General features: G+C 47.8%; 3 protein-coding genes across 3 annotated transcripts; all 3 read left to right on the forward strand.

Annotated features, from left to right (window-relative positions):
* Positions 1-2,853: 2,853 nt before the first annotated feature.
* Positions 2,854-4,501, forward strand: LOC118940145 (histone H2A-like). Its single transcript, XM_036948409.1, has 2 exons — positions 2,854-2,907; positions 4,032-4,501. The coding sequence occupies exons 1-2, from the start codon at positions 2,854-2,856 to the stop codon at positions 4,437-4,439; spliced, it is 462 nt and encodes a 153-aa protein (XP_036804304.1). The 3' UTR covers positions 4,440-4,501.
* Positions 4,502-9,853: 5,352 nt separating this feature from the next.
* On the forward strand, positions 9,854-18,465 carry LOC110493837. The gene is made up of 5 exons (XM_036949949.1): positions 9,854-10,230; positions 10,899-10,909; positions 11,951-11,957; positions 14,628-14,977; positions 18,079-18,465. Exons 1-5 carry the CDS (start codon positions 9,917-9,919, stop codon positions 18,402-18,404), a joined length of 1,008 nt encoding a protein of 335 aa, XP_036805844.1. The 5' UTR covers positions 9,854-9,916; the 3' UTR covers positions 18,405-18,465.
* Positions 18,466-18,957: 492 nt separating this feature from the next.
* Positions 18,958-19,424, forward strand: LOC118940463 (histone H2B). The gene has a single exon (XM_036949946.1). The coding sequence runs from the start codon at positions 19,014-19,016 to the stop codon at positions 19,386-19,388; it is 375 nt and encodes a 124-aa protein (XP_036805841.1). The 5' UTR covers positions 18,958-19,013; the 3' UTR covers positions 19,389-19,424.
* Positions 19,425-20,690: the final 1,266 nt, after the last annotated feature.

Raw genomic sequence — 20,690 nt, forward strand, 5'->3', positions numbered from 1 at the left:
GAGCCTAAGTATAAACTGATGCAATTACCTAGATGACAAAGAACAGGCCTATATACACAAATGTACATTTACATTTTGGTAATTTAGCCGACGATCTTATTCTGACTTGTTGTTTATTGACTACAGCTCAGCGTTCAACACCATAGTGCTGACCCTGGGACTAAACACCTCCATCTGCAACTGGATCCTGGACTTCCTGACCCAGGTGGTAAGGGTATGTAACAACAAAACTGCCACGCCGATACTGAAAACACCTGGGCCCATCAGGGGTGTGTGCTTAGTCCCCTCCTGTACTCCCTGTTTCCCCATGACTACGTAGCCAAGCACGACTCCAACACCATCAGAACGCAATAACACCTTTGTTGTTAAAGATTAGGCTACTTAAATTATGTACAAAATGAGGCCCTTTATTAAATATTAGGCCTACTTTTTTGTATTAGTCTTTGGATAGGCAAGATCAACCACAATTGCTCATCACTTAAGATTCTCTAAGAGTTATCCTAGCCATGATTAGGCTACTATTCATCTCAGTTTGGATTAAAAAAGAATCTCTACTTACTTTCACAAAAAATTGTACCGCATGTACCTTGTATTCAATAGGGTAAATGTTATTTTGCTTGGGTGTGGCATTCGTCCATCGTTGAGCTAGTGAAACGGCTAGCTTAGTTAGCGGTGCGCGCTAAATAGCGTTTCAATCAGTGACGTCACTTGCTCTGAGACCTTGAAGTAGTAGTTCCCCTTGCTCTGCAAGGGCCGCGGCTTTTGTGGATAGATGGGTAACGATGCTTCGTGGGTGACTGTTGTTGATGTGTGCAGAGGGTCCCTGGTTCGCGCCCGGGTACGAGCGAGGGGACGGTCTAAAGTTATACTGTTACACTAACACATTTTGATATTTCACAAGGACTGCCACGTCTTTGCAAAGCAACCCCTCATACCTATTTATTTCTGATATCACATGGGATCTTATCCAGAGCTAAAATCCTTTATCAAATCAAATGTATTTATATAGCCCTTCTTACATCAGCTGATATATCAAAGTGCTGTACAGAAACCCAGCCTAAAACCCCAAAACAGCAAACAATGCAGGTGTAGAAGCACGGTGGCTAGGAAAAACTCCCTATAAAGGCCAAAACCTAGGAAGAAACCTAGAGAGGCACCAGGCTATGAGGGTTGGCCAGTCCTCTTCTGGCTGTGCCGGGTGGAGATTATAACAGAACATGGCCAAGATGCTCAAATGTTCATAAATGACCAGCATGGTCAAATAATGGTAATCACAGTGGTTGTTGAGGGTGCAACAGGTCAGCACCTCAGGAGTAAATGTCAGCAGGCTTTTCATAGTTGATTATTCAGAGTATCTCTACCGCTCCTGTTGTCTCTAGAGAGTTGAAAACAGCAGGTCTGGGACAGGTAGCACATCCGGTGAACAGGTCAGGGTTCCATAGTCGCAGGCAGAACAGTTGAAACTGGAGCAGCAGCACGGCCAGGTGGACTGGGGACAGCAAGGAGTCATCAGACCAGGTAGTCCTGAAACATGGTCCTAGGGCTCAGGTCCTCAGAAAGAGAGAAAGGAAGAGAGAGCGAATTAGAGAGAGGATACTTTAATTCACACAGGACACCGGATAAGACAGGAGAAATAGTCCAGATATAACAGACAGACTAGCCCCCTGACACATGAACTACTGCAGCATAAATACTGGAGGCTGAGAGAGGAGGGGTCAGGAGACACTGTAGGCCTAACTCCTAGGTCCTGCTTAACATCACACAGCTTTCGCTCAACTCAATCCTGCCAGCAACATCATTCCATTCTGTTGCGTCAGACATGACTACTCCTACTGACTTGAGATAGTTGTATATGTTTGATTTGGAGCTACGGTCTGTGTAAATACAACTGCGTCAGGAAAATGTATGTAGAATTATGCAACATTGATGCCTTGCACGTCATGGTACAGTGTACTGTGTGCTGTAGACCAACAATGCATTTGGATTTTAGTGCACAGTTCATGTGTTTTTAAGAGAGAGTTTTCCTGATTTTGCACAGTGTAGACAAGGCTGTACATAGGCTATTGGTTGACCAAATGGTAGTGGGCTCTATACTCATTTGCTTACCGTGTAATGTTTAGAGGCTTGGAAGGTAGGGTTATTGCATTTATACACCTAAACTATTTGTTTAGATTTTTACATCTGCACCCTGTCTGACTGATCATTATAGCCTAGCCTAGTACATGCACAGTACTTTTGTGCAACACATAATTGTCTTGATACATGTGTAGCGTGGCATATGTGAGTGCTCTACTGCTGACACTCAAGCCCCTTAAGTGCAGGGAGTAGAGCACTTGCTGAGTTGCATTTGCTAACCAGAGGAACACAAGACCTAGGCTAAATTTGAGAAAAGGAGACGGTTTTTAAAGAAAAAAGGTCTGTGAATGTGCATGCCTGGGTGAGGGAGGGACAGAGAGAGAGGGAGGGAGGGACAGAGAGAGAGAAGGGGGACAGAAAGAGAGATGGAGGGACAGAGAGAGAGTGATAGAGAGAGACAGGGAGGTGTGGTTCTCATTTATTTCACCCCAGAGACACAGGGCAATGAAAAAGTTAAAGTAAGGAAGTTATTGATAAGTTTGAATTGCATATTGTTAGAATGATTAATCTAATCAGACCATCCATTTTGACCAGTATTGTCCTAAGACTGAACACAGTAGGCTACCTTGTGAGATGTCATAGCCTACAGATCCCAATAGAAAATGTAATGAGGCCCGTACAGTTATTAAGCAGATAGAGAAAAATAATGTAGCTTATTCATTTTAAGTTGTTATTCTTTTGATACATCACAGCTCTCTTCCCAGTAGTGTGGGGAATATGGAAAAGCGTGTCGGGAGGCTGTGGGGCAGAGTAGACATTAAGATAGCGCCAGTTAGTCACTATAAGCTTCTGAAACGCACACATAGTTGTGCTGGGAGGAGTGAGGGCTTCCCTGATTTTGGGAGGAGTCAACATCTGAGTTCTTAGAATGTCCATTAGCCTACCTCTCAACTTTAAAAAATAAGAAGATCTTGACAACTGTCTGGAAATGGGTAGTTGATGATACTGAGTCTGTTGCTGTAAGTTTTTGATCTCTCATTATCACATTGCATGATGCTCTCTCTGTCTAATGCCTTGATGTTTGGTAATATTACGAATATCAATCTTACATTGTACAGGAGCAAAAACAACTGTAGCCTAGGCTATTAGTCAGTATGCTACTGAATAGCATGCAAAGAGTCAGCAGATCTTCATTTCAGTCATTCAATTGAAGTTTCAGCACTGTGGAAATGTAGTCTAACCCTAGTTTTCAGATCTCATAGCCCCATATTCATTCAAATACAATTTTTTATTCCACTAGCCCAGTTTAAGTTCCTAAAACCCTCTCTAATGTATTTGATAAAATAAAATGCAATTCTATGAGTTTGTTTTCTTGTATTCCTCGACATGACTAAAGAGAAAAAAACATAATGTTTTTCAATCCAACCCATTTCTTTCAGGTTTGGTGCTGAAGTGTGGAAAAGGGTGATAGTAATCACTGAAGATAAATAATGACCGTCCACGAGCCAAAAGACAAGTGAGTAGCAGCCTCCTTTATGAGTTCAGTGTGTATGGTGACATCGTCACATTTTGACAATGCGCCCTCAGATACAGTATCAAGTTTCTGTGACACACTTGGTTACTTCTCTGCACCAAATGGTAATGTAACCGCTATGTTAGCCTTTGGATTGGAAGTGTGTTACGAGTTCCCCTAAGGGAGTTAACTCTTCAGGGACTGTGGTTAGCGGGCTCACCTTGAGGTCAGTCAGACGTCCAGGGTTCCCCCAGTGGTTGCACATAGTCCTACAGAAATGACTAGAATTTGCTTAATTAAATCCCCCACATTTTGTATCATAACAGTCAAGTAATTACCACTCTACCTTTATAATTTCTGTGGGCCTACATAATATGGTATTTTTTGTCAAATTACAAATAACGTCTGTAACCCTAGTTTCCTCTACTCTGTCATCCAACAGAAACAATGGCGTGTGGCTGATCTTTTTCATGCTGGCAAAACCGGAGGCAAGGCCAGGGCGAAGGCAAAGACACGTTCATCCCGTGCCGGGCTCCAGTTCCCCGTGGGCCGTGTGCACAGGCTGCTGCGTAAAGGCAACTACGCCGAGCGTGTGGGCGCTGGCGCACCAGTGTACCTGGCCGCAGTGCTCGAGTACCTGACTGCTGAGATCCTGGAGTTGGCCGGAAACGCTGCCCGTGACAACAAGAAGACTCGTATCATCCCCCGTCACCTGCAGCTGGCAGTCCGTAACGACGAGGAGCTGAACAAACTGCTTGGCGGCGTGACCATCGCTCAGGGTGGTGTTCTGCCCAACATCCAGGCAGTGCTGCTCCCCAAGAAGACTGAGAAGGCCGTCAAAGCCAAGTAAAATCGCTGGTGCGGCTGCAACTTGACTACTCAACCCCCAAAGGCTCTTTTAAGAGCCAACCACCTAGCTCAACAAAAGCGCAAAGTGTCCTTTCTATGCCTGGCCAATTATTTGGCGTGTTAGATACACACACATATAGACGGCACCGTATCAAGTGCCCACATGAGGCCTAAATGAAGGATAACAACTAGTAGGCTAGAATGAGAGCATTATTGCGCGTCAAGTGTAACGTTGCTCGCGGCCCTAACAAAAGACCCAAGCGCGCCTCGGCGAGGGTGGGGGTTGCATTTTGGGGCGGCACGGAGAGGCCGAGCCTCCCGTCCAATGGGCGGCGGAGGAGGCCTCCGCAACGGGCCAATCAGGGCGGTGCGGAGATGGTGACCAATGAGCAGACGCCGCTGCCGGCTTTATAAACTTCACATAGGCATTTTGAGGCTATACTCCGACTGTGAAAGAAGGAAGCTAGCTAGCTAGCGCCATGGCCAGAACCAAGCAAACCGCTCGCAAATCCACCGGTGGCAAAGCACCCAGGAAGCAGCTCGGGCCACCGGCGGCGTGAAGAAGCCTCACCGTTACAGGCCCGGCACCGTGGCTCTTAGAGAGATCCGTCGTTACCAGAAGTCCACTGAGCTGCTGATCCGCAAACTGCCTTTCCAGCGCCTGGTGCGAGAAATTGCCCAGGACTTTAAGACCGACCTGCGCTTCCAGAGTTCCGCAGTGATGGCCCTGCAGGAGGCAAGCGAGGCTTACCTGGTCGGCCTGTTCGAGGACACCAACCTGTGCGCCATCCACGCCAAGAGGGTGACCATCATGCCCAAGGACATCCAGCTGGCCCGTCGTATTCGCGGAGAGCGCGCATAAACGATGACCTGATCTCCAAAATCCCCCAAAGGCTCTTTTAAGAGCCACCTCCATATTTCAGTCAAAAAGGCACAATTGTTCCATTTGTACACGCCCCTTTCCCACCGTGTATGTTCCCTGTTCTCGAGTCACTACAGACCGTGGTTCGATTCCAGGCTGTATCACCACCGGCCGTGATTGTAAATAAGAGTTGGTTCTTATTAACTGACTTGAGTCGTTTCAATAACGCTCTCTATATGTGATTAGATGTATGCCTAGAGTAGAAGAGGGGAAAAATACACTAGCAGTAATGAGTGATAGTAATGATATAGGGCAAAAAGTGTCAAAAATGGTCACTATGTAGCTAAGAACAACTGACTTTGAAAGTGCCGCTGATGAGATGGGAAAAGTTTACCGTGGAGCACGGAGGCCATCTAGTGGTTAAACGCTGGTACTGTCAGCGTGTGAGCACGTCATAGTGGCTCCCTATTGGTATTTGATCTTCAGGCCAGCGTTTCCCAAACTCGGTCCTCGGGTCCCCAAGTGGGGCACGTTGTGTTTTTTCGATTCCAATTGCTCTTGGAATGTAACATGCTAGAGTCTGTCTATTCCTTTGTGAAAATGGCCATTCAATGATTTCTGGCCCATGTGACATTCCTCGATGGCCCCAAAAATCCATGTTTTGATCCGATCATTACAACGTTAGCTGTGTGCACCCCATAATTCATGCGACTGACTAAGCTATTGAAAGTAAAATGATATATCTCTGTCCGGCGCAAGTGAAAGGTGGTCGAAAAAAAGTAGAGTAGAGTCGTGTGTCTTTGGCGTGATTTGAAGTCGACTTCTGATGTGGGATTTAGTTCATTTTTCCAAGAAGATTTGCTGAGGAATCGAAACCCCTTGACCAAATGATACGACAAAGTAAAGGCCCTAAATACAGGCTGCCAGTTAAATGCAGCAATGACACGGCTAAAGTGTGTCATCTCAGGACAAAAGAGCAGGAATTGTCTGCTGTTGCATCTTCACTCATGAGACAGGTAATAGCGGAGCTCCGTGGTGCTGAAAAAGACAGCGCCCCTGGCCATTTGCCAAGGCCTATTTCCCGTTGGAGGGATTTTTGACATGCTATAGGCACAGTTCAGTACACCCCTCATCCTGTAATTGGTCCCAGAATCATCCACTTGATTCCCGACCACCAACCGATTGTCGGGGTGCATTGGTGTAAAATGTGGTCGTCGAGATCAAGTTCTATAGGCTACATGGGGTACTGGCATCTGTACCTTTTTTTTTTGAGCTACCTACACCAGTAGGGGAGCTTACAGATAAAGAGTGCACTAGGCTAGAGAGAAAAGTACCATTCCGTTTTTCATAAAGTAGGTCAATGTAACTTACTCTCTTTTGATACTTGAGAAACATTGATTCACATGACGTCCAAATCTGCAAGAGACAAAAGCAGCAGAAAATCAGCAGGTGAAGAAAAGGGTTAAGTGAATATGATTTAAGAGCAGTCAAATGAAGTAATAGTGACATAGATTGTAAGAAATGAAATGTACCATGTGAACATTGCATTGTGGCTTTAGAAGAGCATGTATTTGTAGATGAATGACAGATTAGCTTTGGTGACAAAGTAACTGTATAATTTGAGGTACTCTACATGAGCATGTGTTTGCCTATTTGATGATCTGTTGTAGTTAATGTTTGATTTTGAGCACATACTTGTTGTGACAATTGCATCAGGTTGAGGGAGAAATGGTCTGTGTGGCCATTGTGAGTGGCACTTCTGATCCAGCAGGTGGTGTTAAGATCCCTCCCTATGTGGCTTTGAATGATGAGCCAGTGTTGGCAAAATGACTTGTGGTCCAGCGGGTGGCGGTGAAATGCCTCCCTATCTATATGACTTGCCCTATTCCTTTGACATTGTTCACTTGATTGGAGATGATTCCGGTCTTCTTCATGAGCACTCCTGCATGTCTTCCTTCCTGTCTTGCCATGTGGGTTCCACGGAGGTGTGTGTTTTTGTTAGATATCACTGGGCACATTCCTAACGTGGAGGTGGTTTGCATAGCTCATGTCATGTGGATATATAAAGTATTGTATTGTAAGGTATGTTAGTCTACGGACGGTCTGACATTGCTCGTCCATATATTGATGTATTCCAATTGCATTTGGGTGTATTGTGTGGAATGTTGGAACATGGTTAGATCTTACTGTGCTGTTGGAGCTAGTAACACAAGCATTTCCCGACATCTGCTAAACAGGTGTATGTATATCTCTCTAGTCACCCCCAAAACCAATTCTTTCTTTGGCCGCCTCTCCTTCCAGTTCTCTGCTGCCAATGACTGGAACGAACTACAAAAATCTCTGAAACTGGAAACACTTATCTCCCTCACTAGCTTTAAGCACCAACTGTCAGAGCAGCTCACAGATTACTGCACCTGTACATAGCCCACCTATAATTTAGGCCAAACAACTACCTCTTTCCCTACTGTATTTAATGAATTTATTTATTTTGCTCCTTTGCACCCCATTATTTTTATTTCTACTTTGCACATGTTTTCCATTGCAAATGTACCATTCCAGTGTTTTACTTGCTATATTGTATTTACTTTGCCACCATGGGCTTTTTTTGCCTTTACCTCCCTTATCTCACCTCATTTGCTCACATCGTATATAGACTTGTTTATACTGTATTATTGACTGTATGTTTGTTTTACTCCATGTGTAAGTCTGTGTCGTTGTATGTGTCGAACTGCTTTGCTTAATCTTGGCCAGGTCGCAATTGTAAATGAGAACTTGTTCTCAACTTGCCTACCTGGTGAAATAAATAAAAATAAAAATTTAAAAAATGTGTCTATTTGATTAGGATTAGGACTTTTCCTCTATGTGTCGCACTTCCATTTCCACTTTATGTCCCCGTTAGGGAGCTGTCATTTATGCTGCAGGATAATTACTACCAATGTCAATTGTGGTCCAAGTTCAACTCCTAGCCTATAGGGTGTGGTAACAGGCCCTCTGTTATTTGTTGTTGTACTCTGCATGTGAAGTATCTGCACTGTAGCCTATAGAGGAACTAAGCCCTTGATAATAGGGGAACGCAAGCTGTTGAACACAAACTCCCAGTCCTATGATGTTGCTCTGTGAAGGAGGTTAGCTTTTCAGCATTCAATTCCTGGCAGCCTTCTTCGCCCTGGTTGATTTGTGAATGTGAGTGATTCGAGAATGTTTGGCTTGGGTATCCAAGGTGTTTGAGATTGTTGAGGACCAGTGTTCCGAGGGGCTGACTGTGACATCATAAAGCGGAATGTAGTTAGCGTGCTGTTTGAGGGATTCCAATTCAGTCCGTTGCGGCCTTCCAGGCAGTGCAGTTGTGCTTCAAGTGTGCTCTCTGTGTGATGACTTGTTGTGCCTACACGGAGTACAGCTACGAACGGACGTGACATTTGGGGTAAGCCTAAGCCTTTTCGTAACCTTAACCTATTTCTTCTAACTTGCTATGACAAAGTGCTTTGATGACACTAGCTGCATCCCAGCTAGTTGAACGCTTGTCAGTCATTCTCCTAAAAGGCAACCTCTGTTGCTCGATGTACTAAACCGAGGGCCGGCAGCCACTAAGTGCACGTAAGAGACAATTATGGCAACAATAAGTTGTAAGATGATACCTAGTCACATCTGAGATGTGAATCAACTGCACCGATTGGTCAATCGCCAGTATGTGCCCTTGGGCCTCATTTGTCCCCTTTGAAATGACCTGTTGAGATCATTCAATGCAACATCTGAGGCTCTCTGGCCTATAAAGGATCCACCTCATACCACTATTTCCGTAATATAAGGCTATGTTATTGTTTTTTGAAAAAAGTACCATACAATATTTGCACATCCCTATCACCTCTGTACGCATAGGAAAATGATCCCTTTATTGTGTGTGTGTTGGGTGGGTGTCTGAGGAATGTTTTACTGCGTTTCAGCTTGCAGAGGTATCACCACCCTTCCCATGGCCACCTGGATCCTGTCTAGGGAAGAAAAAGAAGAATGACGTTATTACATGGCCTTCAAGAGCTACATGACTGCTGAGGTGACATTACGGACCCCTTATAGGGTTTGTGGCATTCCTTGTGTATTTGTTTCCCGTATGTTGCACTTCGTTTCTCCTTTGTACTTGTGACACTATTTGAGGTTTTAACGCCTATCTCTATTAGGTGTGACTGGCAACTGCAGTGGGTTGAATCCTACTAGTTCAGTGTTTCCCAACTCCAGGCAGGGGTAGAGTAGCCATTTTTTGTGGTAGCCCTGGAGAGGCACAGCTGATTGAAAGAGTTGAATCAGGTGCAACAACAACAACAAGTAGAACAACACCAATCAATGTGAAGAGTGGGACATCACAGTTGGGCCTTGTGTTCAACATAGCTCAGTATTTGAGTGTGTTTCCCGCGCATGTAAGTAAGTAGCTTTGATTTCTTCTTCCTCCATAGTTCCCTAGAACGAACGCCCTGCCCTCCCCTTTGCAGCAGAGGCCAGGCAAAAGCGCGCGCTTTCTGTGCCACTGGCTTCAATCAGGTCCACCAAACGCAGATAATAAGAGCACCCGAGCACCGAAAATTACGTCATTAATTCACTTGAACTCAGCTAGCGAACACACGATGTCTGGAAGAGGTAAAGGCGGCAAGGGACTCGGAAAAGGAGGCAAGGGACTCGGAAAAGGAGGCGCTAAGCGTCACCGTAAGGTTCTCCGCGATAACATCCAGGGAATCACCAAGCCTGCCATTCGCCGTCTGGCTCGCCGTGGCGGCGTGAAGCGTATCTCCGGGCTGATCTACGAGGAGACCCGCGGTGTCCTGAAGGTGTTCCTTGAGAACGTGATCCGTGACGCCGTCACCTACACCGAGCACGCCAAGAGGAAGACCGTTACGGCCATGGACGTGGTCTACGCTCTGAAACGCCAGGGACGCACCCTGTACGGTTTCGGCGGTTAAACGCACTCTTCTCGGAACGTCAACATCCCGACTTGAACCCAAAGGCTCTTTTAAGAGCCACCCACATCCGCTTCAAAAGGGTCAAATCCATTATCGTAGGAAACCATGAGCCACTCTTGAGTGGACAGGGAGGGAGTGTTCATGACAGGAGGGAGGCTATGTTCAGTGCAGGCTTTGCGTACAGTCGTATTACGAGACACCCGAAATAAAGGCACCACGGCTGAGAAATCCCCACCAAGTACCAAAAAGGGGAGCCTTATTTTTGGCCATTGTAGGACTTTTTTGGAAACACACCATTCCCCACCAGTGACAGAGCATAGGCTATGGTCTTTGTTAGGGAAGCAAGCCTCTGAGTGGAAGGCTCTTATGCGCGCTCAGCTCCACTGGGCAAATGGCAGGGGCGCCTATGAGAAAGCAGGGGTGTGTCCACGGCCGGCGAATTAGCTTAGCTTCGTCTTCATAAGAGGGAAAGGGCTCTCCACCCCCTCATTCGTTTGTGAGAAGCAGCGAGACATCAGCATCATGCCCGAGCCAGCAAAGTCCGCGCCCAAGAAGGGCTCCAAGAAAGCCGTCACCAAGACCGCAGGGAAAGGCGGCAAGAAACGCCGAAAGTCGAGGAAGGAGAGCTACGCCATTTACGTGTACAAAGTCCTGAAGCAGGTCCACCCCGATACCGGCATCTCCTCCAAGGCCATGGGAATCATGAACTCGTTCGTGAACGACATCTTCGAGCGTATCGCCGGAGAGTCGTCTCGCCTGGCCCACTACAACAAGCGTTCCACCATCACCTCCAGGGAGATCCAGACCGCAGTGCGCCTGCTGCTCCCCGGAGAGCTGGCCAAGCACGCAGTGTCCGAGGGCACCAAGGCCGTGACCAAGTACACCAGCTCCAAGTAAACAGCCCATTTGGAGTGCTGTAGTAACCCAAAGGCTCTTTTAAGAGCCACCCAACCTGTCAGTGAAAAAAGCAAATCCATATGTGTGTGTGTGTGTGGAGGACATGTCAAAAAGGGGGGAGAGGGAATAAATGATGCTGACATGAACAGGGTAGGAATGTGTGCATGGCAGTATAACACAGTGAGTGGGATTCCACTCGTGCTCCGATGACTGGAGCCTGTGTAACAGTATAACTTTAGGCCGAACCAGGGACCCTCTGCACACATCATCAACAACAGTCTCAGAGCAAGTGACGTCACCGATTGAAACTAGCCGTTTCACATCCCTTACACACACCTGTACAAGAGGGAGGAGGAGAGAGAAGAAGAGGCTCCAAATCTCTCTCTCTCTAGGCCTATATCAGGGCGGACAAGCACATGGGGCGCCAGCCTCCATAGCGCCGGCCGCACAGCCAGACACCAAGACCCACAGACACAAAGACCGGCACGAGTGAGTCACGCTGCGGAGTCAAGCGAGGAAGGACTGCGAGAAGGCCACAAGCCTATCTCTCTCTCTCTCTCTCTCTCTCTCTGACACGCTTTTGAAAGAGACACACAGACAGAGAGAGAGACTACCTAGCACAAGAAAACACACAGGCTCCAAATCCAACTAATAAACTCATACTAATAAAACATCACACACACACACACACACACACACACAAAGTGCAAGTAAGCATGTCGTTGGACAGTGTATTATTTCTCGTTTGCCTCCTGGACACATGACGAATACAACGTGAAACTAGTCTCAGCCAGGCCTCACAAGTGCATGTGTTTTAAGGTCCCCAAAAGAGCTCTCCTTTAAAACACCAAGGAGCACATCAGGGGACGCCAAACCATTTGATTCCCTTGCCAGACATCTCGGCTCACTCCACAATCAATGGTGCTCGCAATCGGATGCACTTTTAGGCCATTTAGGAGACAAATAGCACAGGAAAAGCAGTGCGCACCGCTCCACCCGACAGTCGAACGGTGAGGTTTTGAGCGAGTCGCAGCAAAATGCACGGGGCTTCTGCAGCCCACATGACTTTATTCTGAACGGACACAAGTCTGCTCGCTGGGCCGTTCGCTTTTGGGCCAAAAACGCGGCTCCGTCGGTGACTTTTGGCCCGATATTGGCGACCAGAAAACACAAGTGAAAGAGCATTTGGCCAGCCCGGAGAAGCCGAGCTGGGTGGCTTGAGTCTACATGGTTCTCATGTCGCGTTTAAGGCCAGCCCCCTGCACGGTGTGGAGCTTCAATAGCGCAGAGCAGCGTCTACAGCAAAGTACTCCTCCTCACAGACTACCGTAGTGTTGTAAGTGTGTGTGTTTACCGGACCGAAGGACAGACATGGCAGAAGTCGCACCAGCACCCGCCGCCGCCGCGCCGGCCAAGGCACCCAAGAAGAAGGCAGCAGCCAAGCCCAAGAAAGCGGGACCCAGCGTAGGCGAGCTCATCGTCAAGGCGGTGTCCGCCTCCAAGGAGAGGAGCGGCGTGTCCCTGGCCGCGCTCAAGAAGTCTCTGGCGGCAGGCGGCTACGACGTGGAGAAGAACAACTCCCGTGTCAAGATCGCCGTCAAGAGCCTCGTCACCAAGGGCACCCTGGTCCAGACTAAGGGCACCGGTGCTTCCGGCTCCTTCAAGCTCAACAAGAAGGCCGTCGAGGCAAAGAAGCCCGCCAAGAAAGCCGCAGCCCCCAAAGCTAAGAAGGTGGCCGCCAAGAAGCCCGCCGCCGCCAAGAAGCCCAAGAAGGTAGCAGCCAAGAAGGCCGTGGCCGCAAAGAAGTCCCCCAAGAAGGCCAAGAAGCCCGCTACACCCAAAAAGGCCGCCAAGAGCCCAAAGAAGGTGAAGAAGCCCGCCGCAGCGGCCAAGAAAGCGGCCAAGAGCCCCAAGAAGGCTACCAAGGCAGCGAAGCCCAAAGCCGCCAAGCCCAAGGCGGCCAAGGCCAAGAAGGCAGCCCCCAAGAAGAAGTAAACCTATTACAAACAGTGTTCTTTCTACTCGACACGTTGTTACCACAAAAGGCTCTTTTAAGAGCCACCCACCTCTTTCCATAAAAGCGCATGTCATTCCATTCCACCTACCTACCCGTGGTGCAAAAGAAATGAAATGAATGACTTTTACGCACCACATTTTGGAGTGGCTAAATGGCTTTACATTTGTCACTCAAGAGTGCAGCACCCTCACCAGTCAACATTGTTGTGATGTGTTAGAATTGGCATGTCACATTGATCCTGATAATAATAAGCATACATACTATAGTGGGTTGGACAGCAGCCATTTGTATTATGAGCCACTCTCGAATTGATTGATACATGTTTCAGTGATTTGAGTTGTCACTTTGGCGCTCCCGCCAACGTGAAAAAGTAACAAAAGTCGGAGGGAAACAGAGTAGCCTAGCCCTCGTCACTCTGCTGCCTGCCTGCCTGCCTGCGGGCGGGTGGGTGGGGGCGGGCTTAGGGCTGACTGCCTGTCTGTCTGTCCCTCCCTCACTCCAATTGGATAAGGCCACACCGGTCCGGTGGCCAATCGATGGCTTTTGTGGCGAGGTATAAGTAAGACTCTCGAGGTGGCCAGCGGCTCATTCAGACTTTCTGTGACATACTGAAGCTACCAATATGAGCGGAAGAGGCAAAACCGGAGGCAAGGCCAGGGCGAAGGCAAAGACACGTTCATCCCGTGCCGGGCTCCAGTTCCCCGTGGGCCGTGTGCACAGGCTGCTGCGTAAAGGCAACTACGCCGAGCGTGTGGGCGCTGGCGCACCAGTGTACCTGGCCGCAGTGCTCGAGTACCTGACTGCTGAGATCCTGGAGTTGGCCGGAAACGCTGCCCGTGACAACAAGAAGACTCGTATCATCCCCCGTCACCTGCAGCTGGCAGTCCGTAACGACGAGGAGCTGAACAAACTGCTTGGCGGCGTGACCATCGCTCAGGGTGGTGTTCTGCCCAACATCCAGGCAGTGCTGCTCCCCAAGAAGACTGAGAAGGCCGTCAAAGCCAAGTAAAATCGCTGGTGCGGCTGCAACTTGACTACTCAACCCCCAAAGGCTCTTTTAAGAGCCAACCACCTAGCTCAACAAAAGCGCAAAGTGTCCTTTCTATGCCTGGCCAATTATTTGGCGTGTTAGATACACACACATATAGACGGCACCGTATCAAGTGCCCACATGAGGCCTAAATGAAGGATAACAACTAGTAGGCTAGAATGAGAGCATTATTGCGCGTCAAGTGTAACGTTGCTCGCGGCCCTAACAAAAGACCCAAGCGCGCCTCGGCGAGGGTGGGGGTTGCATTTTGGGGCGGCACGGAGAGGCCGAGCCTCCCGTCCAATGGGCGGCGGAGGAGGCCTCCGCAACGGGCCAATCAGGGCGGTGCGGAGATGGTGACCAATGAGCAGACGCCGCTGCCGGCTTTATAAACTTCACATAGGCATTTTGAGGCTATACTCCGACTGTGAAAGAAGGAAGCTAGCTAGCGCCATGGCCAGAACCAAGCAAACCGCTCGCAAATCCACCGGTGGCAAAGCACCCAGGAAGCAGCTCGCCACCAAGGCTGCGCGCAAGAGCGCCCCGGCCACCGGCGGCGTGAAGAAGCCTCACCGTTACAGGCCCGGCACCGTGGCTCTTAGAGAGATCCGTCGTTACCAGAAGTCCACTGAGCTGCTGATCCGCAAACTGCCTTTCCAGCGCCTGGTGCGAGAAATTGCCCAGGACTTTAAGACCGACCTGCGCTTCCAGAGTTCCGCAGTGATGGCCCTGCAGGAGGCAAGCGAGGCTTACCTGGTCGGCCTGTTCGAGGACACCAACCTGTGCGCCATCCACGCCAAGAGGGTGACCATCATGCCCAAGGACATCCAGCTGGCCCGTCGTATTCGCGGAGAGCGCGCATAAACGATGACCTGATCTCCAAAATCCCCCAAAGGCTCTTTTAAGAGCCACCTCCATATTTCAGTCAAAAAGGCACAATTGTTCCATTTGTACACGCCCCTTTCCCACCGTGTATGTTCCCTGTTCTCGAGTCACTACAGACCGTGGTTCGATTCCAGGCTGTATCACCACCGGCCGTGATTGTAAATAAGAGTTGGTTCTTAACTGACTTGAGTCGTTTCAATAACGCTCTCTATATGTGATTAGATGTATGCCTAGAGTAGAAGAGGGGAAAAATACACTAGCAGTAATGAGTGATAGTAATGATATAGGGCAAAAAGTGTCAAAAATGGTCACTATGTAGCTAAGAACAACTGACTTTGAAAGTGCCGCTGATGAGATGGGAAAAGTTTACCGTGGAGCACGGAGGCCATCTAGTGGTTAAACGCTGGTACTGTCAGCGTGTGAGCACGTCATAGTGGCTCCCTATTGGTATTTGATCTTCAGGCCAGCGTTTCCCAAACTCGGTCCTCGGGTCCCCAAGTGGGGCACGTTGTGTTTTTTCGATTCCAATTGCTCTTGGAATGTAACATGCTAGAGTCTGTCTATTCCTTTGTGAAAATGGCCATTCAATGATTTCTGGCCCATGTGACATTCCTCGATGGCCCCAAAAATCCATGTTTTGATCCGATCATTACAACGTTAGCTGTGTGCACCCCATAATTCATGCGACTGACTAAGCTATTGAAAGTAAAATGATATATCTCTGTCCGGCGCAAGTGAAAGGTGGTCGAAAAAAAGTAGAGTAGAGTCGTGTGTCTTTGGCGTGATTTGAAGTCGACTTCTGATGTGGGATTTAGTTCATTTTTCCAAGAAGATTTGCTGAGGAATCGAAACCCCTTGACCAAATGATACGACAAAGTAAAGGCCCTAAATACAGGCTGCCAGTTAAATGCAGCAATGACACGGCTAAAGTGTGTCATCTCAGGACAAAAGAGCAGGAATTGTCTGCTGTTGCATCTTCACTCATGAGACAGGTAATAGCGGAGCTCCGTGGTGCTGAAAAAGACACCTCATTTGCTCACATCGTATATAGACTTGTTTATACTGTATTATTGACTGTATGTTTGTTTTACTCCATGTGTAAGTCTGTGTCGTTGTATGTGTCGAACTGCTTTGCTTAATCTTGGCCAGGTCGCAATTGTAAATGAGAACTTGTTCTCAACTTGCCTACCTGGTGAAATAAATAAAAATAAAAATTTAAAAAAATGTGTCTATTTGATTAGGATTAGGACTTTTCCTCTATGTGTCGCACTTCCATTTCCACTTTATGTCCCCGTTAGGGAGCTGTCATTTATGCTGCAGGCTAATTACTACCAATGTCATTGTGGTCCAAGTTCAACTCCTAGCCTATAGGGTGTGGTAACAGGCCCTCTGTTATTTGTTGTTGTACTCTGCATGTGAAGTATCTGCACTGTAGCCTATAGAGGAACTAAGCCCTTGATAATAGGGGAACGCAAGCTGTTGAACACAAACTCCCAGTCCTATGATGTTGCTCTGTGAAGGAGGTTAGCTTTTCAGCATTCAATTCCTGGCAGCCTTCTTCGCCCTGGTTGATTTGTGAATGTGAGTGATTCGAGAATGTTTGGCTTGGGTATCCAAGGTGTTTGAGATTGTTGAGGACCAGTGTTCCGAGGGGCTGACTGTGACATCATAAAGCGGAATGTAGTTAGCGTGCTGTTTGAGGGATTCCAATTCAGTCCGTTGCGGCCTTCCAGGCAGTGCAGTTGTGCTTCAAGTGTGCTCTCTGTGTGATGACTTGTTGTGCCTACACGGAGTACAGCTACGAACGGACGTGACATTTGGGGTAAGCCTAAGCCTTTTCGTAACCTTAACCTATTTCTTCTAACTTGCTATGACAAAGTGCTTTGATGACACTAGCTGCATCCCAGCTAGTTGAACGCTTGTCAGTCATTCTCCTAAAAGGCAACCTCTGTTGCTCGATGTACTAAACCGAGGGCCGGCAGCCACTAAGTGCACGTAAGAGACAATTATGGCAACAATAAGTTGTAAGATGATACCTAGTCACATCTGAGATGTGAATCAACTGCACCGATTGGTCAATCGCCAGTATGTGCCCTTGGGCCTCATTTGTCCCCTTTGAAATGACCTGTTGAGATCATTCAATGCAACAGCTGAGGCTCTCTGGCCTATAAAGGATCCACCTCATACCACTATTTCCGTAATATAAGGCTATGTTATTGTTTTTTGAAAAAAGTACCATACAATATTTGCACATCCCTATCACCTCTGTACGCATAGGAAAATGATCCCTTTATTGTGTGTGTGTTGGGTGGGTGTCTGAGGAATGTTTTACTGCGTTTCAGCTTGCAGAGGTATCACCACCCTTCCCATGGCCACCTGGATCCTGTCTAGGGAAGAAAAAGAAGAATGACGTTATTACATGGCCTTCAAGAGCTACATGACTGCTGAGGTGACATTACGGACCCCTTATAGGGTTTGTGGCATTCCTTGTGTATTTGTTTCCCGTATGTTGCACTTCGTTTCTCCTTTGTACTTGTGACACTATTTGAGGTTTTAACGCCTATCTCTATTAGGTGTGACTGGCAACTGCAGTGGGTTGAATCCTACTAGTTCAGTGTTTCCCAACTCCAGGCAGGGGTAGAGTAGCCATTTTTTGTGGTAGCCCTGGAGAGGCACAGCTGATTGAAAGAGTTGAATCAGGTGCAACAACAACAACAAGTAGAACAACACCAATCAATGTGAAGAGTGGGACATCACAGTTGGGCCTTGTGTTCAACATAGCTCAGTATTTGAGTGTGTTTCCCGCGCATGTAAGTAAGTAGCTTTGATTTCTTCTTCCTCCATTGTTCCCTAGAACGAACGCCCTGCCCTCCCCTTTGCAGCAGAGGCCAGGCAAAAGCGCGCGCTTTCTGTGCCACTGGCTTCAATCAGGTCCACCAAACGCAGATAATAAGAGCACCCGAGCACCGAAAATTACGTCATTAATTCACTTGAACTCAGCTAGCGAACACACGATGTCTGGAAGAGGTAAAGGCGGCAAGGGACTCGGAAAAGGAGGCGCTAAGCGTCACCGTAAGGTTCTCCGCGATAACATCCAGGGAATCACCAAGCCCGCCATTCGCCGTCTGGCTCGCCGTGGCGGCGTGAAGCGTATCTCCGGGCTGATCTACGAGGAGACCCGCGGTGTCCTGAAGGTGTTCCTTGAGAACGTGATCCGTGACGCCGTCACCTACACCGAGCACGCCAAGAGGAAGACCGTTACGGCCATGGACGTGGTCTACGCTCTGAAACGCCAGGGACGCACCCTGTACGGTTTCGGCGGTTAAACGCACTCTTCTCGGAACGTCAACATCCCGACTTGAACCCAAAGGCTCTTTTAAGAGCCACCCACATCCGCTTCAAAAGGGTCAAATCCATTATCGTAGGAAACCATGAGCCACTCTTGAGTGGACAGGGAGGGAGTATTCGTGACAGGAGGCTATGTTCAGTGCAGGCTTTGCCTACAGTCGTATTAAACCATGAGCCACTCTTGAGTGGACAGGGAGGGAGTGTTCATGACAGGAGGGAGGCTATGTTCAGTGCAGGCTTTGCGTACAGTCGTATTACGAGACACCCGAAATAAAGGCACCACGGCTGGGAAATCCCCACCAAGTACCAAAAAGGGGAGCCTTATTTTTGGCCATTGTAGGACTTTTTTGGAAACACACCATTCCCCACCAGTGACAGAGCATAGGCTATGGTCTTTGTTAGGGAAGCAAGCCTCTGAGTGGAAGGCTCTTATGCGCGCTCAGCTCCACTGGGCAAATGGCAGGGGCGCCTATGAGAAAGCAGGGGTGTGTCCACGGCCGGCGAATTAGCTTAGCTTCGTCTTCATAAGAGGGAAAGGGCTCTCCACCCCCTCATTCGTTTGTGAGAAGCAGCGAGACATCAGCATCATGCCCGAGCCAGCAAAGTCCGCGCCCAAGAAGGGCTCCAAGAAAGCCGTCACCAAGACCGCAGGGAAAGGCGGCAAGAAACGCCGAAAGTCGAGGAAGGAGAGCTACGCCATTTACGTGTACAAAGTCCTGAAGCAGGTCCACCCCGATACCGGCATCTCCTCCAAGGCCATGGGAATCATGAACTCGTTCGTGAACGACATCTTCGAGCGTATCGCCGGAGAGTCGTCTCGCCTGGCCCACTACAACAAGCGTTCCACCATCACCTCCAGGGAGATCCAGACCGCAGTGCGCCTGCTGCTCCCCGGAGAGCTGGCCAAGCACGCAGTGTCCGAGGGCACCAAGGCCGTGACCAAGTACACCAGCTCCAAGTAAACAGCCCATTTGGAGTGCTGTAGTAACCCAAAGGCTCTTTTAGGCTCTCTTAATTTTGATGCCAGGAGTTCCTCTGGAGGAACACCCTCCCCCCCGTTCAGCTCAAACGGTGGCGCATGGAACGCAAAAATATTCTTAAAAATATTTAACCTCCACACATTAACAAGTCCAATAGCTCAAATGAAAGATAAACACCTTGTTCATCTACCCAGCATGTCAGATTTTTAAAATGTTTTACGGCGAAAACACACCACACATTTATATTAGACCACCACCGAAACAAAGACAAGCGGCAGCCATTTTGTCCCAGAAAATATAAAATTATAAAAGCAGGATTAAAAAATAAATCGCTCACTAACCTTTTGAAAATCTTCATCAGATGACAGTGATAGGACATGTTACACAGTACATTTTTTTTTTTTCAATAATATGCCATATATATCCATAAATGTCCATTTACAGTGTACTCATGTTCAGAAATTACTCAAAAATGCCCGCAGGAAACCTAGGTAGCTCGGCAAGATAACGTAAATAGACATCATAAACTTTGGCTAAATATACATGTTCTACATATAGTTAGAAAGATACACTGCTTCTTTATGCAACCGCTGTGTTAGATTTATTTTTAACGTTACAGAAATCGCACACTATTTCATATGCTGAGGCAGCGCTCAGTTCCAAGCTACATTTCCACGTAATGTTGGAGTCAACAGAAACACAGATTTAAGCATAAATATTCCCTTACCTTCGATGGTCTTCGTTCAGAATGTTCTGGAAGGGTTCATACTTACCCAATACATCGTTTGGTTTCAAGTCTTGCGTCTTTGTATTAGCTACTGCTAATAACATCAGCTGAAATGCACCCAAAACGTCCTCCGGTCCGGATAAGTTGCGCATCAAAACTTCAAAATTACACATTATATGTCGACTAAACAGGTCAAACTAAGTGCAGAAGCAAGCTTTATGATGTTTTAGACGTGCAAAACAAACTTCAATTCAACCGGGCATCGTTTGCTCTTCCCAGGAGTGCTGGAACAAAGGAATGGCTGTGACCAATTCGCGCCCTAACGCACAGGTTTTTTTATTGCGACACTTACTCCAATCACTCCTATAGGGCCAATTCTCGCGCGATTTGAACGATTGAACGCTCCAAAGAAAGAGGACATCTAGTGGAAGAGATGGAAAGTGTCCCCAGATCCATAAGTGGTCGGGAAGGGTGGGGGCATGACGTCAAAGTTGCTCCAACTTTCATGGCCACAAAAACTAGTTTGGAAGAATGCATGCCCTGTGAGTTCTGCTATA

This window comes from Oncorhynchus mykiss, chromosome 17 (genome assembly GCF_013265735.2).
Source record: "Oncorhynchus mykiss isolate Arlee chromosome 17, USDA_OmykA_1.1, whole genome shotgun sequence".
Taxonomy (NCBI): domain Eukaryota; kingdom Metazoa; phylum Chordata; class Actinopteri; order Salmoniformes; family Salmonidae; genus Oncorhynchus; species Oncorhynchus mykiss.

Excerpts from the sequence above, each read along its gene's own strand:
- LOC118940463 (XM_036949946.1), top strand. The coding sequence starts at position 19,014 with ATGCCCGAGCCAGCAAAGTCCGCGCCCAAGAAGGGCTCCAAGAAAGCC.
- LOC118940145 (XM_036948409.1), top strand. The coding sequence starts at position 2,854 with ATGGAAAAGCGTGTCGGGAGGCTGTGGGGCAGAGTAGACATTAAGATA. Across the intron at positions 2,908-4,031 it reads TAGACATTAAGATAGCGCCA|AAACAATGGCGTGTGGCTGA; the intron begins GTTAGTCACTAT and ends GTCATCCAACAG.
- LOC110493837 (XM_036949949.1), top strand. The coding sequence starts at position 9,917 with ATGTCTGGAAGAGGTAAAGGCGGCAAGGGACTCGGAAAAGGAGGCAAG. Across the intron at positions 14,978-18,078 it reads GTTCGAGGACACCAACCTGT|CTAGCGAACACACGATGTCT; the intron begins GCGCCATCCACG and ends ACTTGAACTCAG.